General features: G+C 39.7%; 1 protein-coding gene across 1 annotated transcript in view; it reads right to left on the reverse strand.

The window, feature by feature from the left end:
• nr3c2 (nuclear receptor subfamily 3, group C, member 2) overlaps positions 1–16,246 on the reverse strand; it is an 85,127-nt gene that overhangs the window by 35,692 nt on the left and 33,189 nt on the right. Inside the window, exon 3 of the mRNA XM_039794877.1 lies at positions 2,170–2,297. Coding sequence (XP_039650811.1) covers positions 2,170–2,297 — 128 coding nt within the window. The remainder of the gene's footprint in view (positions 1–2,169; positions 2,298–16,246) is intronic.

The following is a 16,246-nucleotide window of genomic DNA, read 5'->3' on the forward strand; positions in this document are numbered from 1 at the left end:
TTTTTCCCTATTTCTTCTAATATTCTAATATTTTACAGGCTAAACAATTCATTAATTAGTTATATATATATATATATATATATATATAAAAAATATATATATATATATATATATATATATATATATATATATATAACGCTGTCATAGTTTGCACAGTTGCAGTTGTTTGGAAGTGCAGAATCAAGAGGAAACTCCAATCAAAAACAAAAATGCTCATAACGTAAAGAGCGCTGCATTATATTTAAACGGCATCACACAAATCAGTGAGTACATTTCAGTATAATTATACTTCATATGCAAGATAAATAGGGTTTAATCACATAGCATATAGAGATCTAGGCTCTTCAGATCCTCACCTGACTAACACTCTCACACAAAGTCAGATCTTTAGCATCTGCCGCCAGCTCTTTGCTGGCCACGCTTGAAGCAAGAACAAATGAACGTCTGATTCAATAAGCCCTGACACATAATCTGGTTTCAGGTCTTCGTAATGACGGTGTGTAAATATCATCAAATTAAGGCATGACTTGATTGGGAATAAGTGCAATTCCTCCAACGGTCAAGAAAACACCTAGAGGGCCTGACTGGCAGTCTTGTTTGCTTGTTTTTTCCGCCTGCACTCGGTCTGTAAGGGTGTGTTTCGCATTCAAACACTCGTCTTAATGAGTGAGGCCAACGCCTCAGGCAACAGGCACAAAATGAAAAGCACATTATGGCTGCTTGTGATTTTCCTCTGCTAAATATAACATAAAGGGCGGCTGCAGGAGAATTACCTACTGAATGTTTTTTTTCTTTTCTTTTTTTCCTGATGTACCATTAAACTTGGTCTGTTAATGTAGTGTACCAAATGCTTTTGGTCATTTTAATGATCTTTTAGAGAAATAAATGTTATCTACACTATTCTATCAGGAAAAATATGATTATCTGGAAAAATTACTGGAAGCAGAGTTACTGTATTTGCATTATGCACACATTTCCCAGTTGGAAAAACTGTAAGCTTATACCAGAAAAATACACGTATTTGGCATAAGGCACTACCCAAATACTACTGTTATTAAATTGAGCAGTGTATCCACCAAACGGTCCAAACGCTACAGTTGTAAATTGGAAAAAAAAAAACAGGTGAAATTGTTTGAAATTATTTGATATTCAGTGAAACAATTGTGAGCACCAATTTTGCCCATAATGCAACATGAATGAAAATTGCTGAAAAGCAGCATAATACAGACACAGTAGCTTCCTCCGTCTCCTCAAGTATAAGTTCTAAGATTAGAGTTTAAACATGTCTCTCTTCTCTAAACAATAATAAATAATATAGATGTTTTTTTTTCTCTTTTTAATGGTCAGTATAAGAAACGTACAGTAGCCAACACAGCTCAACACACTGCAACAAAAGAAAACGCGAATGAAAGAGCAATCAATTAAGTTTTAACACTCCCATTACATGATTTCGATATTTTAGAAGATATTGACTATTCACTTAGCTTAAGTAATTACGAGCATGTTCATCATTTTTAGCTCCGCCAGAGACTTCTATTGTGTTGTAACTTAATTCCGTTGTTGTGTACAGCTTTCAGGATTTCTCCATTTGCTTGTTTTTTTGTATTTGTGGTGCGATTCTTTGTGCTTTCTGTGTTGTCAAAGTGGTAAATGTGTTCTAAATTACTTCCGCCAAGGACAGTTTTTTTTCTGTTTGATTTGTCTGTCAGCAGGATTACGTAAAAACTACTGCCCCGATTTTCATGAAACCTGTGGAAGGGTGTAGCATGGGCCAACGAAGAACCCATTACATTTTGGAGCAAATCCCAATCACGGAGCAGATGCACAAATTATTTTTCACTTTTGTCAAAATTGCAAGATAGGGTACATGTGCTGCATTCATGTGGTGTCGAAATAATAGGAAAAATGTGTTCCAGACTGGGAAAATTCACATAAACGCCCCCTCAATTCGGAACGATAACATTGCGAGGTGGGGCATGCCTTGGTGGAGGTCTGCCCTTCTAGTTTGCATTTGTTTTTCTTCAGTATTCACGTCTTGTCAAAGTGGTGACAATGTCTTTCTTTATTCATTTCCTTGTGTTTTCTAAAATTGCAGCGTGTTATGCTCTCAGTCCCCCTAGAAAAGACCTAACCAGTGATATCTTGTTTGAACATGAGTTATTGCCATACCTTCCACGGCTCTTTTAAAGAAGACTTTGCAGCTTCCACATGTCACGACACCGTAGTGGCATCCTGATGCCTCGTCGCCACAAACCAGGCACACTTTGGCCGTTGAGGACGGTTGTCTCAGTGGCGAGCTGAAAGGACACAAACACACACAAGAGGTTTTTTTAGACTAGATGTCGACAAATCTACAAAGAATTTTCAAAAGTAAACACCAGAGCCAGGGCAGACGGTGCCCTTCCTTTCAGTGTTATTGACTGAAACACATTGTGAAACATTTGTGGTTTTATGACCCACAGTACAGTAGCAGCACAGTGTGGCTAGCCATAAAGATGTCTGCCAACCAAGAGAGGAAGGCTTTGCACTGAACTGATTTATAGCTTCACCAGGCTTACATACATGAGAATGCCAGAATTATAGAGGAGATTATTTAAATTCAATAAGCAGAGAGACACAGAGCAGGATGTCAAATTTAAGTAGGATCAAAAACACTTGTCACTTTTTTAGCATACAAAGTGTGAGGCACTGGAGTATTGAGTATTTAAGTATTGAGTGGTGGATAAAAAATATTACAAACCATGACCGAGCACAGATCTGTGTGATAGTGTAAACTGTGTAACCAGTTTGGGGTCAAATGTGAGAATCGGTACTGACGTGTGCCGTACTGTAAGTAGCATGTTGTCATTGTTTACTCTTAGCAACAACCAGCAGGCAACAGAATTGATGTCAGTCTGCTGCAGTTCTGCCTGATCCAAGGCTTTGTTTTCTTTGGCATCCTGTACTGCTTTTAATATTGACTGATTTCTACAATTACATGACAATTACAGCTCAGGGTGTACAGTATGTTCTTACTCATGCACTGCTAAATTGGAGAATTAGTTACAGTTTACCTTCTCCTGCAAATGAGACCATGTGGGTCGTGGTAATAGATGTCAAAGGTCAAAAGTAATGGATGATGTCTGACTATAGTTGATCTTATTAACAAAAAGGCAAAGCAGTTTACTACAGGGTTAAAGAACTGAAAAGAACTCGCAGTGCACACAAAGTAGGGCTGGGCAATATGATCTTTATCAAGGTAAATTACCAGATAAATACAACAATATTTTTTTATATCGGGGCATGCATTTCCTGTCTCATAGACTTACTTCTGATATGTTTGTTATGTTTAATTACAGTGAAAGACAGGCTGTTGGTTAAACTTGGTTGCTTCGATGTCATCAGTTGTAGTAGCTTGTCAGTGTCAGTTTATAGATCACAACTGAAATGTGAGCAAATTTAGGTTGGTAAGACATTCATAATGTCACTCATAAATTCTGTTTATTTTTAATACAGATTGACAGAGCAACTGTACAGTATCAGTATTACAGCCCGACTGATCAATCAGTGGGCCAATACTGTATCATCGGATGTCACTTCCCAGAGATGCTGCTTGTCAGTATCGACATATGTTGCGCCAATAAACTGCAGCACGGGTTTTAGTATATTGTCGATATTTATTATAGTATCTTTTCACATATGTATTGTAATTTTGCTTCTATTTTTACATTTTTGACTTTAGCACTACTTTGTATTTTTATTTCTTCTTACGTAACATGTTTATTGTACGGCATGGCAAATTCCTTGTAAGTGAAAACCTACTTGGCAATAAACCTTATTCTGATTCTGAAACATTGTCACAATTACATACTTTGTATAAAAGCACCAAGATCAAAAATCCAGTATAAATTGGGCTCTAGTATACTACAGTATATGTAGAACCGTTGCAAAGCCATATTCAATGCATTTCCAGGGACATTAAACTAAACTAAACTAAACTAAACTCTGCTTAACGGAGATGTGAGGCAAAAGATAGAGGGAGGATGACAGATACATTTTGCCACAGTAGAGTCTGGTATGAAACATGACATGGTTTCATCAGTTTGCAGAGCAAGTATGCCCTGTGGGTGAGGCTAAAGGAGTATATCAGGGTATGCTACTTATTCATGCTACTTATAAATGGAATGACACTGAATCAGTTTGCTATCACATGCAATAGTTTCTTCTTTACATACATTTACATTCTGAGAAGATTAAAAGTTAAGATCTGCTGTATCATTTTTGATAAAACCTTTCCCTTAATGTGCATACACAAAAACACAACACACACAAAGAACACAACACGTAGATGGGCACAAAGAGAGAACACCTTGTATCAAAACATTAAAGTGGCCTCAGCTTCCCCTTCTTTTCTGTTCTAATTACCTCTCTCCCATCTCAATCAATAACATGCAAGGTGATTGTCTGGTTAACATTCTCCTTACATCCTTCATCAAACCAGCTGCCAAGCACTCTCTCTCCTCCTCTCTCTGTCTCTCTACCTTGCACGCTCTCTCATACACACACATTTCCTCCAGGGGGCTAGCTGGAAAGGGGTACTGCACCAGCACACTCAGATACAATCAGGACCACTGATCTAATTCCCTCTTGTCCATCTACACACACATTCAATTTGTTAGGACGCTTAGAGGAGTCTCTGGTGAGGTGTTTGTCTGACTAGATCTTCCTGGCACCGGGCCCCATGGTTTCAGCTAATGTGAGTGTGTGTACGTGTGCATGCACAAATCCAATCCATGTCAAGATGTGTTTTTCAGCTGTTAATTTGCTGAATATTCCCCCCATACATTGGCCTTTTCATACCATTACAAAGCAGTGTTAACAAGAAAGCAATTCACAACTACAAAAAACAGCCCCAGAAAGTTTACGGTCAGGAACGAGAGGTCCCTCTAAAGGATCTGCTTCTAATATGCAGTCAGTGGTCCGCCCTTTAATAGCGCCACACATTAAAACCTTGTCGCTGCGTGCCAGCCTGCCTGCCTGCTGGTCCGCCAACAAGGTGACTTCCCCTCCCTCAGAGAAGTATATAGGTCATTCACTCTCTCTGCTTATGAAACCAGAGCAGACAGGGCAGGCTGCAGTGACTGTGCACCAACGGCTGCCAGTAGCCCGAAACTAAACACAAGCTACCAGACATTCTCAAATCAGGTTGTTTCAGCAGAGATGTTTTATTTTTTTGGTTTGGTTTATTGGTTTGCATCACAACATATGTCTTTCACATAGAACGAAAGAGAGAGAGTGTGTGTGCTGGAGAGGTCAGAAACCATATAGTGAAACCTCACCAGGTCACTAAAACTTACCAAAAAAATAGGACATGAAATAACTACAACTGAAACTCAACATGGCGAAAATAGAATAACAAAAATAATCACAGGCTTAAACTCAATTTGGTGAAAAAAAAAAAAAAAAGGGATGACAATAAAAGAATAAAATATTGAAATTTATGATTACAGAAAAAGGTAGGAGATTTAGATAACAAAAGCCAAAGGAAAAAAAGCTGGTGCATCATTTCAATAGTTGCCAGTCAGGAGGCTATCCATTGAGCACAATTTTTTTTTTGGTTTTTTCTTTTGTATGTGTTAGTATACAGTTTGTCAGCGTACAGTATGTGCAAGAATAATTAAAATGTAATATGTTTTAATGAGCTTGAGAGGAAAAGGCAATGACATGCAATAAAGGTCTCCAGTCAGATTCAAAATGGGGATGTGTGGTTAAGTGGCGTGTACAGGACCACGTTTCACCCTTCATCTTATACTGAAAACACTAAGTCAGATTCCAATTTATTAAGAATTCCAACGTACAGTGTAGCCGACAAACATTTTCTACTTAATCCTTTTTAAGACGATACATTTATTTTATTGAGGAAAACAAACAAATTATCCATCACAATATCTCTGAAATAATGTTCATAAAAGTTCTGCAGTTGTGTGCAGGCTACTTCTGTGAACTGGGACTTTTATTCTCGACCCCCGTCTTCTCTATTTCTGGGTTCTATCTCAGACTAACTGAATGAGACTGACTGCACAGATCAAAGGTCTCATTCTTCGCTCCAGTTGTTGCTTTTTTCTCTTCCTACAGAAACCCCAGGGCAGCAGTTTCATTGTTTTCAGTGTCCTTTCATCTTTAAAGATAACACACAAAGCTAACAACTGATTTAGTTGCTGTTTATTTCCCATGAGGACACAGATGAGTGCGAGTACACAATGCCTGTTTCTTCCCACCAAAATGTACAAGCAGAAATTTGTATCTCTTACTAATGCTTGCTGCCCTCCTTACTGCTTCCAAAATACACAGAAATACTGCTGAAGAAAGATATTAATGAAATGGCAAAGGGAAATAAATGTGAGAGCTTGAAACCAGACGAAGCCCACTGTGGCCACTAAAATGTGTGAGGACCAAACCACAGGACAGATGTTTGGGCTCAAAATTGGCCTCCTGCTTTTCTACAAGTAATTTGGATGTCACACTGGGAGCATTCTCCAAATGGTTCAAATATCTCCACCCTCTCTCAGCTGCCGAAGGAATGCTTAATCAGCGAGAGATAAGACCAGAAAGGATTGCCAAAGACTTATCAGAATCTGGAAATATTGCAATTGATAATAACAGCATTCATTCGAAGTGGACTTCTCCTTTTTTTTTTTTTCCTTGAATGCTTCCTTTCTTTGAGTTCATAATCTGCATTACTTGTGAACGGGTCAATACGGGTCACAAGAAAAGGTCAGAAGTCATCCGAGCTTGGCATAATTAGAACAATTAGTTGCCATGGAAACAAAACACGAAAAAAAATTAGACAAATCAGAGATACAAAGGAAGTCAAGTGGGCTGTGGTTATTCTGAGGTTATCAAGATAACGTCATTATGGGTGAATAATGGGCCGTGAGAGGTCTGTATGATGGAGGACACACTTGGTAAGAATGAACCCTGTGACCTACGTAAGTACATTAGCATGACAGAGTCAGTAAACAAGCAGCCGAACCACAGAGAGAGTTCTGTTGTATAGAAAAACAATGCCCTCCTCATGGATGTAACACTGTCTATCGTACTTCTGCACTGTACTCCACTGTATTTACACTGCTGTGGAGCCAGCCGCCCACTGTAAAGATAAATTTGTGTGTGTGTTTGAGCAGACACACTGACTCGCTCATTCTAGAGGCTGTTATCACAGGGATAGTTCAGAGAAGTACCACAGCCTCCCTGAACCTACCCCTCATGAAAGAGAAGCATCCTTGACTCTGCAAAAAAAAAAAAATTTAAAAAAATGATTCCACGGTACAGTGCATCTCTACAGTCTGGCCTACAACATTTATGTAATACACACCTTGGCGTCCTGAAAAACCTTAAGCTAGACTGGTTCAAAGGATGTTTATGTAACACACAACTTGGCATGTTGGAAAGGTAAAGGTAGATTGGTTTAAACAAGCTGATGGGGATGGAGAGGGAGAGAAAGAGGAACAGAGGACAAAATGGCTTACATAACCATGAGCAGACAGTATAAACATTAGGTTGACACCCACTCACCACCTCTCAAAGGGAGAGAGGTCTTATGGGTAGTGTTAGAGAGCCACCAGGGATTTATTTTTCCTGGTGAAGGTGACCCTGGCATTGAGGTGTTCCCAGTGTGAGCAAATTTCAATGTAATTTTCCATCTAAAAGTTATAATTTTCCTTGAATTTTCTGTTAAAACACACTGGATAGAGACTTAAAATACATGGCAAATGAGGTGATTTCACCATCAAATAAAATGTAGATCACACTCCAGAAATGGCAAATGTGCTTTCTGATGGAATCTGGTATCCCGGCTGGGATTGCATCGCTCGTTTTAAATTCCAAGCTGTTGTGTTGTCTCCCGTCCCAGGCTTATGCCTACAAACTTTAAGTGACCTTCTCCATACCAGCAAATCATGATTATCTCAACAAATCCACTGTTTTTAGTGTAAACAAAGAAATGAGACAAGTCACAGAAATGCTATTTAGGGAGTTGATAGAGGCTCAGTATATGGGCGGAAACAGACAACAGTATCATTCTGATCTACACACAGTATGTAGTTTGTACTCAACATGTCTGAAGCTGTACCTGTCTTTGACTTTAAATTCCATAGAGCAACTCCACACGCACTTTTTGCTGAACTTTCACCTTTCTTTCCGTATGCAGCCACAGCTGAATGGTCTAGGGGACAGATCTTAGGGAGACAGTGGATACCTTTACTAGGCTGCTTTTAACTAACCAGCGCAGTTTGACCATTTTCACTTCACCTACATCCTTTATTGTCACACATAGTGAATTAAATGAATCACCTGGGATATTTTGGCTAAGTTGCAAAGCAAGCATGCGTGAATCTCGAGGAGATGTGGCAGGGTGTTATTATCTAGTGGGGAGGATTATAGTGGCTGGAAACTCCCGTAATTTATGCCTGTCAAGGGCAGCGAGAAGCCAATCACATCCATGCAGTATAAAATTAGGCATGTGATGCCACTGCGTGCCCAGAGCTTTGTTCATAGTTTCTGTGTAGTATGACGTGCTTACATTCTGTGTGAACGCTGACATGCTGTTAATGAATGCTGGTATGCACCTTTTTCCATACTTTTCAAACTGCAAACATTAAACTTGGATTAAACTTAAATTGTGCTTTTTGCATAATACCACAAGAAAAATAAACCATTCCTATAGAGTTTATAAGGTCAACACACCCACTTGTTAATTTCTGACCATATGTTGTGCACAGTATTCTTTTACACACAAAGCACGAACCAGGCCAAACATCTCCAGTACTGCATGGAACTCAATTTAGACGGTTTTTGCATCTCAGCTTTGGAAATACTGTATCTGTACAAGGCTAAGAAGGATTGGAAATGGGTGTTAATCCCACGCACTAACTTGGTTACCTCAAAAACATTATCCATTTAAAGAAATTTTTTTAGAGCTAGAAATTGACAAGACATCAAACACCTGTAAAATGTAGTGTAATGCAAAACAACAACCCTGCAAAAAATGCACGTTACCGGAGCACATTACAATATAAAACGACACAACTGTGGCCTTTACTATGCTTAATTCATTCCCATGAAAACAACCCTGCTATGCAGTGTAGCAGCCTCACCAGATCTCCTCGTCAAGTCCTGCAGCACTGTTTCGCTTGACTGCAACAAAAGTGTCTTTACTGCCTTAAGGCACTTAGGTTCTCATGTGCTCCTCATGCTGATCGGTAACTGATCCCCAAAGTTTCTGTTTTTAGCACCGAGTTTCTAAGATCCTTTGCTGGGAACACAATTCAGCTGACAACATAATTCAGCTGACAACATAATTCAGCTGACATGTTGGAAAATACATTGTTTGGCATCAGGTTGATTTCCAGGCATGGGAAATCGAGAAATAATGTAAACACAAGGCTGGTGAAAAACAGTGTTCAACACATGAAGAAACATGAAATACCAGCTCAGTGACTTAAATCAAATTTCTCTCCTGAACATAAACCTACATGATAACAGCAAAAATAAGCACACTAGTTGGTTTAAGTCTAGCTAAATACACAAAAAGGAGCCCGTTTTAACCACCTTTTGTGAAACATGGCTCAAAATTTACTTTAATCTTTCTTGCTGCCACGAACATAAACACAAATGGACCACTTCAAAGCTATCCTGCTAAAACTGGTTCTGTTATTGACCCAAATCCTTTGATTTCAGTGGCATGGATGAACTCTAGACCTGGCCTCCCCTGGTGTTTCAACTCTATTTACTGCTTACTTTGCTTTCTCCCACTGACTCCATGCAATACCCGGCTCATACAAATGTGTCTTTGACCAGGTTTGGGTCCTGTTGCCTGTATAGCAGGTGACCTCCAACCTCAGCTTAGAGGCCCTAGGACAAATGAGAAAAACAAATCCCTAGATAGGGAGATTATCTTTAAGGGATCAGCCCTGACCTGAGCCACCTCCACGCCACATACGTATTCCTTACCTCAGTTCTCCACTTTCTAGCAGCAGTTAGCACAGTTTACCCTCACCTTGTTAAGTACAAGAAGGGAATAGTCAATAAGATCACAGTGTACTATAAGCTAAATGTTGGCATTTAAATCCTAAAAAACTAAGAAGAACTAAGAAATTAAAAGAACTAAGCACGTTGGTCCAGAGAAATTAAACATGCCAAAAAATATCTTATTCAAAAGGCGACCTTTTCCTTTCCTGTGTGATTCAAAAAGGCCTCACTCTGAATGTAGGTTAATGTACACTGGCGCTGACACATGTTGCCAACAACCCTACGCATTAGCTGTCACATGCGATCATCCTCAACACCCACCAGTCATTTACAATTCTGCTGGAACAACCATGGAGGAGGAGCAGGCATGGAGTCCAGCGTGTGCAAAGAGGAAACACTGCATGCACACACAAACCATAATACATGAACATACATACTGAGGGGATAAAGTTCGCTATGTGGCTGCCAAGTGGCTCCGGGAGTGTTTATTGTATAGTTTATAGTCTAATGGTTCCCTAAAGTCAAAGGGTATAAAACCACAACCTCAAGAAGTGGGCTACGCATGAGAGTCAAAGCCAAGTCTCTGGTTGGCACAGATCCAGGTGGTTAGCACCACGGCAGCACATTCTGCATGTTAGCTCAAGAACTGCTGAGAACTGCTCTCCAGTCAGCCTCTCTATAGCATTTGACAAGTTCAACAGCAGAAGAGCAGTCGTTTCTATCAGCTAGAAGTCTTGCCTGCACACAGCCACTTAGTTCAAACTGCTTCTGACAGCATCTATCATCAGCCAATCGGGGGATCAACGAAAATGTGCCGATTAAACACAAATTATTAACTACAGCAATAAGGATTCTTAAAAGCTTTCTTCATAGTTGTTTTGCTTATGTTATTGTTTAAATGGCGTATCTGAACATAAGTCCTAGTAGCAGGTGGAGAAAGGAGGAGATTGAGTATAGTAGGCTGGGCGATATATGGGATAGATGGGAGATATCGTCAAAACAATATAAATGTCTATCGTATATATTTTTCTATATCGTTTCTATTGTGATGTTGAAAAACCAGCGTTATGGCAATATTTACGTCATGTGGACGATGCTTTACGTTCTGATCTTTGCACGTTCCCTTTATTTCGCAATAAAAGTTCTTAATAAAATGAGAAACTACCCAGTACTTTTCATTTGTCAAGTATTTAATTCACACTGGAGTATATATAAAAATATATATTTCATATAGACTATTTATTAATGAATTACCAGAAAACATGCTATAAAGAACATTAAATAGAATATTCTATTTAATGTAAAATTTTAACGTTTTTGCTTTACTGCGCTGCATCGTCAAATATATAGTTTTTGAAATATTAAATTAACCTACATATCGGGGGGGGGAAAAAGATTTTGGCCATATCGCCAGCACTAGGTTAGAGATTAATTTCCATATTTTATTGTTTTACAGTTACATTTTTACAAATTGGTTTAAATAAACACTACAAACAATTCTTCGGTAATGATGAGTGCTGCTGAACAGGAGGTTAACAACCTTCAACCCAGAGCAAATACAATGAATGGTCAGAAACAGGATTATGACTACAGTTTGTCCAGCAGCATCAGGCCTGCTCATTGTAAAGCTTAACATTATTTTCCTAAAAGGTCAACTTTAAGATTCTGACCTCAAAGTACAAAAGGTCCCACACAAGTGGTACAAAACGTGAAAGAAAAAGGTTAGAGGGCAAAGACACACAGACACACACACACACACACACACACACACACACACACACACACACACACACACACACACACACACACACACACACACACACACACACACACACTGTCAGGCCAAACTAAATGTGTCTGTGCAATGACCTTTTTCAAATTCAGTGTGTTCACCTCCCCAGGATTAGAGGCCCAGATGGCCACTGGATGAACAATGCAACACCTGCTGAGGGACATACTGCAATTAGATTCTCGCAAAAAAACTACTTTAAAAAGAACGACCTCAATCTACACAATGAACTACTAAAGGAGCACATATGTACTGTATGTGCTGACTACTCACTACAACAACAGACTAATCCAACCTTTTTTAATCTATACATTTTCAGTCTGTCCGTCATCACAGTGCACAATACAATATATATTAATGGTTTTACTGTAAGCAGGACAGTATTGTAGGTTTCCATTTGAAAAAGAAGTTAGCATTGAGGTCCAAATAGTGAGATTGAATCGAAACCTAAATCTTAAAAAGGTGCAATCTGTAACTTTCTGCACATCCAACCTGCACTCACAGCAACAATGAAGTAGGCCTATCTTGTGTCGTGTTTGTGAAGCTGTTTTACTTTGTTGTTTCTGTTATGCTGGTAAAATGTTTTCCACCAAAAGGGTAAAGTGAAATCAAATACTGTATATCATTTACTGAAGCAATGAAGTTAGCCTGCACCGGCACTGTCATCTGAACAGGTGCAACCTGACAAACCTGATCGGCATGTCTCAATTTTCTCTTTTCAGACAGTCAGGCCCCTTGGAATTTGACCACATTGGCTACAACAAAGAGGAAACACAACTACTGACTGATGTCGGCTAGTACTGCTTTCTTGAAAAGGGGAGATTCATTTTTCTACCAAATGCTCTAAATCTTGGAGGGCATGTCTGTGTCTCCCACATGTCTACTTCCTGCATCTCTATTATAAGGCATGCACCATGTCTTGGCCATCACCACACAATGTCCATACTTGCCTTAACACAACTGTGGTGTGTTGGACAAAGAGGGGGAGTCAGGTAGAGGTACAGGAACATAAAAATCAAGAGAGCGAGGCTGTTTTAACCAACGGTTGTCACCTCTTACCCATCCCTCTCATTATCAGGGCCACATGTAATCTGCAGAAGCAGGATTTTCCACAGAATAAAAAAAAAAAATGATAATCAAAATTAACACATCTCCACTACAAGCAGAAAAACAGCCTTCTAAATTCAGCAGATTTTCATTTTGGATTACCGCTAAAAACTGTAAATAAAATAAAAATATGTAATCAGCAGATTCCGTTTGGGCCTGCTCATTAATATTGTACTTGCGCATCACATGTTATACCCTAAAACATAATTTCAGGTTCAAAACAAGAGGTTAAAAAAAAACATTTATCGTAACTTTGGCTCAGGTGAGAGCTTCTTCACAGGTATGGCTGACTATTGATGTATATTTAATAAGGTGAAAGATTTGCAGAGGTGTATGTGGCTGCCCTTTCTGAGAGGGCGCCCATGTCACCTTTTTGAACCAATGTCAGCAATGGTGAGGCAGACTGGAGAAGTAGACAGTAAGTGGACAAAGGACAGAATGAGACCGAGCTAGAAAGGAAAGGAAGATATTTAAATAGTGTTTTCACATTAGAGCTTAGATCGGGCCCAAAAAATCAAGCCCAACCCTACACGTGCACGTATTGTCCGAGCCCAGCCCGACACATTAACTGTAATTATGAGTCCGAGCCCTATTAAAACACGACAACTTTTTACTGTAATGCGTGGGCCGTTATAACTGACGTTCTCAACTACAATTACGAGTTGTTTGAACTACAGAAATCAGTTTAGAATGATCTTAATGAATAATGCAACAAGGACAAAGCATGTAAACTGTGCTGTTTGTTTATTCAGAATGGAATGGATCCAAATGAAGAAACGTAAAAAAAAAAATTAAAAAAATCGACCTTAGCTCCCTCAGCCGAATAGTGTGGGTAACAGATCAAGGCAGCAACATAATCAAAGCCCTGGAACCATATAGTAGGCTTTCTTGTCTCGATCACCTAATTAATACTGTCCTTCGCCACGGTCTGCATGCTGACGCATTGACCGACAACAGTCCTGCAGATGGGGGAGACACGATGTAGCACAGTTTACCTCACATTCCAGTCATGTAGCCTACCCAGAGCTACGGAAGAAGCTGGAGAGGCATAGCTTCCTCCCCACCGAATAAGGCTAATAAAGTAATGATTAAAAAAACACAAATGCTTGATCGAGGATAACGGCGGAAAATATCGGCCACGGGCCGGGTCGGGTCAAGTTCGTGCTCGGGCCGAGAATCTAAACTCTATTTCACATCCACAGATACTGACGTATTTGCTGGCTGATTCTGATGGGATTCAAAATGTATGAACACCCACAAGAGGACCGACCTAATGCTGGCTGAGAAATCACATGTCAACCTCTGCCATCGACTGTAGCCGGTCAACGCAGCTCAGGTGGGACACAGACACCTGACGCTCGATCTGTACTCCCTGTATTGAACCACCCTCTCTTGGAGTCGCTTTTCGGGACGAACATTCAGGAAATGATAACCAGGCTTGAGGCCAGCCGTAAAGCCTTAGAGCAGCTGGGCTCCCATCTCCATGGGGGCGCGCGCTCAGGTCGGAGTGGGCGTTCAGCCTTTTTCTCCCCGGGTGGGGCTAATAAGGGGAAAGCGGCGCATGGTTCCGCTCTTCCTCGGCCTCCACTTAATCAGCTATGGTTATATCACATTGTGCCTCAGGGTGTTTGTGTCACATTGGTTAGAATGCTAACGCTACATGGCTAACCATGCTAATATGGGCATCAGTGCTAATGCAGACGAGACGGCTTCCTTGTGGAAAACATTGTGCCTCCCCGATCAATCGGCCTCGGTAAGTAATCCCGCTAGCTGCGTTAGCACTGTTGACCGTGTTAGCACAATTAGCCACGTTAGCTATCCGCTGCCTCCCCGGCTCTATCATCTCCACGGCTGCACGTGTCCCCACACGTCCCGTATATTCATGGATGAATTAGCTTTTAGCTCATTAGCTCATCTAAGACTAAACTGTTATCAGTGTGGACTGGAGCATGTGAAGGCATCGTGCAGGTTAGAGCTGCCAATCTACCGACGTCACACAGTCGACACCTGCCTGCAATTACATCTTACCACCAAAACAACCTAATTCAAATCTTTTGGACAACAACTTTAACTTGCTTACTTAACCATTTTGATTAGATTTTTTACCTTTTTATTAGGATTCCTATTAGCTGATGTGAACATCAGCTACTCTTCCTGGGGTCCACACAAAACATAAAACCATATTCCTCTATAACCTAACCATAATAATATATATATATATATATATATATATATATATATATATATATATATATATATATATATATATATATATATATATATATATATATATTACATATTATACTAAATTCATAAGAATATAAAAAGGGAAATCTTACAACATATTCCTATACATAAAAAACACAAAATGTAGTTAGATAATTAGATGGTTAGACCATTAGATGTGTCGACTACTATTGTAGCTAATGTTATGTGGCGAATTTAATCGTGTGGTAGCCCAGTGTTGTTATCTGCGGTCAAACAGCGCCTCTTGGGTCACTTGGTTGATCCGTACGTTTGCTTTTTACGGAGACCGCTTCGGCAACCGAATGCGCTGCAAACTGCAATCAATAATCATGCTCATTACAAGTTAGCAATACAAAACAATAAACAACAGAGTGGCTCACCTACTTCCTTCTTCACTCTCTGACGTATCATCTGGTATTTCCCCGGAAGATAGAACAACTTTAAGGGGCAAAGGTTAAATGAGGCCATTACAGGCGACCAAATGAAACACACTGTTACATTTTTTAAATTACAGATTTCTCTGGTTTTGAACATTATTAAAACATTTGGGATAATGTAAGTACACAAGTCAAAATAGAGGCATTTAATGCGGAAATGTTCCATATTATACCTTTTTAAAATGTTATTATCGCACTACTTGCATATGTCATCGTAGATGTTGCCTCACTTCACCACATTTACAGTAAGGAAAAACTGTTATGCATCATGGAATGTACTGTTCATCATCAGACTGAACTGTCCTTGCCCTCTTTTCTCAGGCTAGCAGTCACATGAGCACAAATGTATTTATCAACATACAGTTGCAGACACCATACACACATATATGCACCATGTTGTAATTCCCTTCAAGCTGCACTTTTAATAAAGCATAACATCAGGCTTTACCACTAAGACGCCCTGTTCAAATACAACATTCGCCCAACCAAATACTTCTGGGGCTCAGAATATCTCCCACATTTTCCATCCTAGGGAAATACCGTCGATTCAGAGGTTTCTCTCCTTCTTCTCTCTCTCTGCTGCTCTTCCCCTCGCTACCTTGTGTATACATTGTTGGAGGTGTATAAAACTTTGAAGATTAAGGTAAATACATGACAT

Source organism: Perca fluviatilis, chromosome 1 (genome assembly GCF_010015445.1).
Source record: "Perca fluviatilis chromosome 1, GENO_Pfluv_1.0, whole genome shotgun sequence".
Classification (NCBI taxonomy): Eukaryota; Metazoa; Chordata; class Actinopteri; order Perciformes; family Percidae; genus Perca; species Perca fluviatilis.